Consider the following 8,513-nt stretch of genomic DNA (forward strand, 5'->3'; position numbering starts at 1 on the left):
GAGAATATATTTGGACTAATGAACTTATCATTTTGAGATATAAGTTCAATTCTCATTAAAAATATCCAATTTAATCTATAGTTAAGAGAGTTTGTTGTGTTACATCCTCCAAAGATACATGGTTTTAGAAAAAATGAGTAAAATTAATAAGATTTAACTACATGAAATGTGAATCCATTCAACTTGTCAAAAACTTTGGCAATTTGAAAACCTTAAACATAATAAACTTAACCCACTAAGGTAGCTTAAGTGGCAAAAGTGGTTCATAAGAGACTAAATATCACAAGTTCAATTCTCACTTATAACGTTTTAAGTTGAAGTACGTGTCATTAATGTGGGAGTCATGTTAGCATCCTTTATTAAAAAAATTAAACATAACTAACACATCCATATTTTGATTCAATCTAAAGGCATGAAAGTTCAAAATTGCTTTAATATCTTGGATAATTGTACCCACTTATAATTAAAATGACATAACTACTTTAAAAAATATTGTTAATAACTTGCAAATGGAGCAAAAATGCAAGTTTTGACTTGAGGAATAAGGGACAGTTAAAAGTGACATTCTAACCACCATGTATTACCACCGAGTCTTCAATCAAAATGGTTGAAATATTTTTTCATTTCTTTTTTTTTTAAAATTAAAAGAAAGAGAGGTAAAGAATTATATCAATTTGTGAATAATTCAGAGTTAAAAAGTCTGTATTAATTAATACACTTTTGGTTACCTTTTTAATAAAAGAGAATTTGATGGAAAAAATGATATATCGCAATTTGATTAGCAAAAAAAATAACAAAATTTATCTCTCTTCTCCTTCTCACATTTTATCTTTTTTCCAACTAGTGATGTACTGACACATCATTCCTTCCTCATTCCTTCGCTCAGATTCCCTCCCTCTATCACTCATTTTTTTATAATATAAATAATTTTTATAATACACTAACAAAACTCAATTTTAATTGACATTTTATTTCTCTGTAATTATTATTTTGGTGAGATAATGATGACAAGGTTCATATTTTTATTTGTTTGTGATCCTACTTTTGGTGAGGCGGCATTGGGTGAGATGATGATTTATTTTTGTTAGGATTTATTTTAAAGTTGCTAGCATAATCTCTCATAATTATGATCTTATTAATTCATATTGGTCTTAGTATTTATTAAATCCTTTTAATTTAGACAAGGATGATTTCACGTGTATAAAATTGACTTTTGAGAGTGAAGTAATATAAATGATAAATTTTAGAATTAGAAACAATCCTTTCTTAAAAGAAGTTAAGGGCATGTGTACCAGCTTCCCTATTTTGTATCTCTAAAAATAATATAAAATAATAATATCTCTATTTTAGAGAATCAAAATATAAATTATTCAACATTAACTTCCTTATCCTTGTCCATATATCATTTAAATATTCATTAAAACTACTAACTTTTCAACCACCTCAACCACTTAATTACTTATTCATATATATTTAAATATTTATTAAAACAAACAATTTCTCAACCATCTCAACCACTTAATTTATTTATAACCCTTAAATATTTATTCATAAATTCTCAACCACCTTAAGAACCTAAATTATATATAAGAACACATTCCCATAAGGAAATGACTACTTTCACTTTAAAAAAAAAAATTCTAATTTGTACCAAAAGTTTTCAAGGTGTGTGTTGGATTGATTTTTGTATTTATTTTAATAGTTCAAACTTTATTTTTTTTACATGATTTGATGGTAAAAATGAAAGCAATTGTAAAACACAAATTATATGCCTTCATAGCAATTGTAGAAACATTTGATTTTTAATGTCACTAATATACATTTTTTTTACATGATTTTTTTAAGGTCTGCAGCTCATTAAACTCATAAGTTGACATAAACTGATCATAATTACCACCACTAGTTTGAGATTGAAATGTTTCATTATACACTTCATTATCTATTCCTCTCGCCATTCGTATAATTGGAAAAATATCCATGATAGAAATGAGAGAAAATAGATTATTGATCTAAGAAAAATGGGAGAGATCTAGGAAAAATAGCAACAACAGGGAAAAAACAATGGCGGGATTGTTAGAAATGAAAAGAGAAACGGCGGGATGGTTAGCAATGAAAGAGAAAATATATTATTTTATTATTTAAGGATGCTACAGTAATCCCTAAATATAAAGATTCACTATTCATCCTCCCTAAAAAAATTATAAGGATAGGAAATTTAATAAAATATTTTTTTTTAACTTTTATATTATTTATCTTAATAATAGAGATATAACACATTTTAAGGATTCTACTACAAATGTCCTAAAAAGATAAATAATTGTCATGTTAATTTGGGTTATATATTAACCATTTCAAAATTTGGGTTAAACACATTTATTGAGACTAATAATTGCAATTGAGGTCCAACTTCAATTCATTATCTTGCTCCATTAAGTATATCCAGTAAGGAGATAGTCAACTATTCATGATCAATATGTTGTGACAAGAGTGGTTTGAATTGGGACAAGGGTGACTCTGGAGTGGTTTGAATTGGGACAAGGGTGACTCTAGAGACCATCGACACCATAGTGAGTGCGATTTTGTATCGTCTGGACTTGCGTTTTCTTAATTCTCGGCACAGTATATGTCAATTCATGCATGGACCATCCTGTGAGGCCATCATCGAATACCGGAAATTCTGACATATGTAGTTGAGAAATGATTTGGGCAACGAAGATATAACGAAAGCAAGGTCACGAATCCGACGTGGCTTACCACATTTGTAAAAGAGAGGATTTTTTTATTTGGCTAAATACCATTCCCGCTCATTGTCCTCAAATCATTTATCTCCCTCTCAACTCTTTCTAGCGGAAATTCTCTTTAGAAAATGTCTGTTTGTCGGAAAAATGTTTGGAGCAATAGCTCAATGTGTTCAGTGAGAACCCTAACGCATTTAGATCAAATGATGCAAATGTGTTAGAGTTCTCACTGAACACAATGAGGTATCGCTCCAAACGTTGTTCCGACAAAACATACATTTTTCTGAAGAAATTTTCGCTGGAGAGAGTTGAGATAGATAAATGATTTGAGGACAATGAGCGGAAATGAGTTTAACAAATATTTGTTTTTTCTTTCTTTTATGCACATGTGGCAGACCACGTTGGATTCGTAACATTGTTTTCGTTATAACTTTGTTGTCCAAATCATTTCTCATTTTTATTATGTGTAAACTTGTAAATGTAGGTTTTGGGCTAAAAAATGAAAATTGTTCAAATATAAAGAATATAAACATTTTTCATTTTTGAGATGGTTCAATAAAATATATAAGAGAGAATAAAAAATTGCTTAGTGGAAAACATGGTTGGCTCTCCCATAATCTCAAATGAAGTACAAGATGGAATAGTTTAATCGCAATATCCAGAATCGGTAATAAGGTGGAACTCAAACATTGATGTAAGTCGAAATCTTTTAACTGATCAAATAAAATGCTGAAATAGTTAAAACCATTTGTATTCAGAAAGGGAAATATTAATAATCTATTTTTATAAAAATAAAACCATTATTTTCTCTTGCTTTTTTTTTTTGTCATCATTCTTGTGGTTAAATTTTTTTGTTATATTTTTGAAGTCTTATTTGAATTTGAATATTTTGATTAAATTATAACACATTTTCCTAATTTAATTTGTATTTTGTATGCACAATGTAGATGAACTAAAAAGAATAATTAGTTAAAACTTAAAAGAGAAATAATAAAATAAATAATAAAAGATTTTTTTTTATTCTAATCATTATTCTAAACATAAAAATTGAATTCTATTCTATTTTCAATGTTATGTTTTTGAAGTCAAACCCACACGATCTCCTCATAACTTGAATTCTTGATGTTGGTGTTTTATGATTTTTTTAATATTTTTTTTTTTATGATAATCATATATATATATAATTTAACCCTTTCACCTCTTATTATAAAATATGTTTTAAATAATAAAAGCATTAATAGTTAACGATGAACTACTTTTATAACGATGTTATTGGTTCATCCACATATTTGGTTCCACTTCAAAAATTATGTTCTTTTAAAAATTATGTTCGAACCCACAATATCTATTCTATTTACAAGCTGAGAATGAAGCAAAACAACTATAATTGGTTCTGAGATTATCTGTATATGAATGAAAAACAAGTTTTTATATTTGGGTAGCCCATTTCAAAACACTTCTAAACTAATTGATTAAGTTATTCAATTCTTGGCACCTTTTGGCATATAATATGAATCTTAGATTTCTCAAATACAAATACATTTTCAATTGACGGACCTAATATATGATTGATTTAGGCCTGTAAGCAAACCACTGGAATCATAGCTAACCAACCGCACACAAGTCGAACCGGTCAAACTGAGAAAATGGCGGTCCGAAATAGCTTGAACTGAACCCATCTGGTTCGGTGTATCGGTTCTTTTGTTACGAAACCGTGCCACCGACCGAACCGCCGGTCGTAGTTTAGCTTAAATGGAGCTCACAGTTCTTTGATTCTTTCCTTCAACTTTGATGCAACAGATCGGGAGATCAACCTATTGAATGGGGAGGCTCTTCGTCTCCACGGTTGCTCCATTCCCAAGACTCTTAGTTAGTTCATCGATTAAATGTAGACCTTCCACCGATTTCAACATAATATTTCAATTTCAGCTTACTATTTAACTTGTTATATATGCAATGTAATATCTTAATTTTTTCCCCTTATTTGAGCTATACATATATAAATGAAATTGTGAAATATCCAAAGCAAATTGTTTTCTGCACTATGTCCTACAAAACTTTCATTTTATGATAAGGGCTGAAAAATATGTTAATAAAATTTCTTTGTTTATTATTGGTGTATAAATATTAAGAAAACCATTGCTTGAGTAGAAATTGCATAACAACGCTAAAGAATGCTAGTGATTGCATAAAAATTTAGGGCTTGAAGATAAAGTAATTCTCTTTTGAAGAGAAAACTCATTCTTTCTGATCTGATATAATATAATAATATATATATTAGAGAATTTAGAACCATCTTCAAACTTCGGTATGATCACATTTGAGTGCATCTTTTCAGATTTTTTTTAGGCACTGTTTTGTTGTCCATGTAACTTGTTGTTGATTTTCTCAGTTTTTTAGAGTACTTGATATCTCTAGATCAGATTAGAACTGAACCGACGGTTTGTGATTTAGGCAAACCAACGCCAACGATTTGGTTGTACATTTTGGTCTATAAACCGACCGGACTGAACCGCTTACGGTCCTTGCCTAAATTGATGTTATTGTCATAAAACTTCATAGGTAAAGAAAAAATAAGTAACTTAAGCTTAATTAGCAGCAATTCATGAATCAATGAAGACACCAATATATTCTAATGCTTTACAACTAGTCTCCTATCTATACCATCTCCTTAACATCTTCATTTACGACCGCATAGAAACCAATTAAAAAGCGCATAAAACTTAAAAAAAAAACCATACCAGCTAGTTCACTTGCGAGTTTTCTGCAGTTGCTGCGAAGTAAGGGAGATGAGAGACTCAAGCTTAGCCACTGCAGATGTTTTATCAGGTGGGCAACTGGATAAAGCAATATTCAAAGCATTAAGAGCTTTATCAAGCTTTCCTGCAGCCAAAGATGCTAATCCTGCTCTATAAGCTTCATCAGCCTTTCTAGCATCATACTGTAATGTTTCATCACCATCACCATCAGTAGAGACTTTGTTTCTCGTGTAGGAAGAAGAAGATGAAGATGGATTTTGTAAAAGAACAGTAGATCGTGCGTATTCGTGGGATGAAATGGCTGAGTTTATCTCAGCCATAAGTGCTTCTGGTGATGCTGGCATATTCTTCATGCTATCAAAGATACTCCAATGACGACTTCCTTCTCCTCCTCTAGATCCCATATTTTACTATATGATCTAGTAACCTGACAAAGACTATAGATGAATGAAATCAATTTCTCAACCCTAAACCCTAAACCAAGCTTATACCCTCTAAATCATTCCTCACAAGTATTAGAAGCTCTAATCCAGTAATGGCAGATGAATTCAAGCTAAGAACAATCAAGAATCTTTAAAGAGATATAATTGCTTAAATTGTGTGGTGTTCAGAAACCGAATAGTTATCAAAACTTCATTGATTCTTCCCTGTCAACAAGAAAAATAGCATATTGGTCTAAAGCCCGTATAAACGTATAAGCCGATAATTCGATTTCAGGATGATTAGTACAACTACGCACCAAAATCTTGAACAAGAATATGAAAGTTCAACGTACAGATCGGGAAATACCCTAATTTTTCCCTAATTTGAGATGAATATTGAGATGAATGAGGAATTGCTGCAAACAATTTGTTATGGAATTACGAATTGTAAGCCCTAATTTTTCTTTTCAGTTATCATCAACAAACAAACTAGAAAAGAAAAACAATGAAATAGAGAGAAAAATGTTTCAAGATCATTTATACGAAGAATATAAATCCGTACCCGGAGATATTTACAGGAACTGAAGAACATCTCCGGAGATCCGACGATCAGCAGCCTGCAAGGGCATTGGAGTTCCTTTGCAGAGAAGGTAAGGTTGTGTTTAATAATAAGTTAATTTGTTAAGTTTTATTTTAGGATGGATTGAATGCTATATATGGAGAAATGATTAAGGGAGGGAATTTTGTAAGGGAATTTGGTGAGAAAATGATGTGGCATAATCTTATTCGCTGAAAAAATCAAATAATTTTTTTCTTTCCTCTGACTTTTACATTTTCCAACCGTGATGCCACGTCATTCCCTCACTCTATCACTCCTCATATTTATATATTAATGTTATTAATAATAAATGTTTTGAAAAATATTATAAATTAAATTATAATTTAGTTTCATTAGTAAAATCAAATTAAATAATTAGAGATCAGATATAAATTAATGAGAATTGTTTTCATTAAAATTTGAAAGAGTTGGGTCGAGGCATGCAATCTTTGAATAAGGTCGTGCCTAAAAGTTTCTTCTAGTATCGTATCTATGTTTGTGTAATGTATATATTTGTATTGTGCCGACTTGTGATGGTGACAACCCATCGAGTCTAGCATATCGTATCAACTCAAGACTTGAGTGTGATAGTTTATTGTCGTATAGTGTTGATTTAGACAATTACATAAATATGTGGTGAAAAAAATGTATTATAATTATTACTATATGATCAGGGATGGAGCATGAATAGTAGTCCGATGATCCTAAATAAGGATAGGTTTAGACAACGTAAATAATTTTACAAATTATTTAAGAGGGTGTACCTACGATTGCGTTGATATAATACTGAGTAAAACCCTCAAAAATATTAGAAAAATATTATAATTTAAAAATAAATTTCAAACAGGGCCTTAAAAAAATATTAGTTTAGAAAATATTCCGAAAATATTTAAATATCATTTTCCGACCTTTCGGAATTATTTGAAAATGAATTGGGGTTCTAAAATTACAAAAATAACTTTAAATTTAGAAAATTGAAATCAAACAGGCTTTAGGACCGGAGTCCTAAGGGTCTGGGTCCGTTTTTGGGGATTTGGGGACGGGGTCGATCTAGACCAGGGTGGTCTGGATTGGGGCTTATGAGCATGGGTCAAGGGACTGGAGTCTCAGTCCTAGGTTTGAGATGCTTGGTCTCAAACTCGGCATGCTCGGTCGAGGGACCAGAGGGCTCGATCATAGGGTTCAGTAGGCTCGGTCCTGAACTCAAGTTGTTCGGTCCTAGGCATAGGAGGCTCGTCATAGGGTTTAAGAGGCTCGGTCCTAAACTCAGGCTAAAAACCTTGGTCGGATTCCTCAGACCTGACTCAAGAACACCAGTCCTCGGTCTCGGTCATGACTCAAGAACATCGGTCATTAGTCTCGGTCCTGACTCAAGAACACTGATTCTCAAGAACACTGAAGAATACCAGTTCTCGGTCTAGGTCCTTACTCAAGAGCACCGGTCCTTGGTCGCGGTCCGAACCAAAGATCCTCAATCATGTTTCTCGTTCCCAATCCTACAGGACTTGGTCGTCGGGGACCAATTGTTCTTGATTTGGTCAAGAATTGCATAAGCCATAACTTTTGATATAAATCATGGAATCATGATTTGTAAGTTGCAGATGATTCACATGATTATGGGGAACAAAAGCCCTAACTTTAATCAGGATCAATCGATATTTATAAATATCAATTTTTAAAACATTTTTAGGTCAAAATTTGAGATCTTTTGAATTAGGCCATTTCTAGGTCTGATTTTTGTTCCATTAGCTTTGAAATGATTAACATAGTCGACACGACCAAAACAAGAACATCATTCAAGATCTATAACATATTTTGAAGATGAAATTCAAACTAATTTTTTCCAAAACATTTTTTGATCAATCATTTTCAGATGATGTTACAGTGATCTAGAAATCATCCCAACATGTTTAGAAACATGTTAGACAACTATTTGAATCAAAATTCAAGCCTAAAAGCTCAAGAACAATAATTTAAAAAAATCCAAAATTTTAAA

The 8,513-nt window shown here is 31.3% G+C and overlaps 1 protein-coding gene across 2 annotated transcripts; it reads right to left on the reverse strand.

The window, feature by feature from the left end:
* Positions 1-5,301: 5,301 nt before the first annotated feature.
* On the reverse strand, positions 5,302-6,598 carry LOC124939993. Of its 2 annotated transcripts, none has more exons than XM_047480466.1 (2): positions 6,482-6,598; positions 5,302-5,924 (listed from the first exon to the last, which is right to left on the reverse strand). In XM_047480466.1, exon 2 carries the CDS (start codon positions 5,899-5,901, stop codon positions 5,488-5,490), a length of 414 nt encoding a protein of 137 aa, XP_047336422.1. In that variant the 5' UTR covers positions 5,902-5,924; positions 6,482-6,598; the 3' UTR covers positions 5,302-5,487. The 2 variants fall into 2 exon arrangements, with proteins under 2 accessions (XP_047336422.1, XP_047336421.1); XM_047480465.1 differs by having other exon boundaries at positions 5,302-5,934; positions 6,482-6,585.
* Positions 6,599-8,513: the final 1,915 nt, after the last annotated feature.

The sequence above is a fragment of the Impatiens glandulifera genome, chromosome 5 (genome assembly GCF_907164915.1).
Source record: "Impatiens glandulifera chromosome 5, dImpGla2.1, whole genome shotgun sequence".
NCBI classification, from domain to species: domain Eukaryota; kingdom Viridiplantae; phylum Streptophyta; class Magnoliopsida; order Ericales; family Balsaminaceae; genus Impatiens; species Impatiens glandulifera.

Excerpts from the sequence above, each read along its gene's own strand:
- LOC124939993 (XM_047480466.1), bottom strand. The coding sequence starts at position 5,901 with ATGGGATCTAGAGGAGGAGAAGGAAGTCGTCATTGGAGTATCTTTGAT.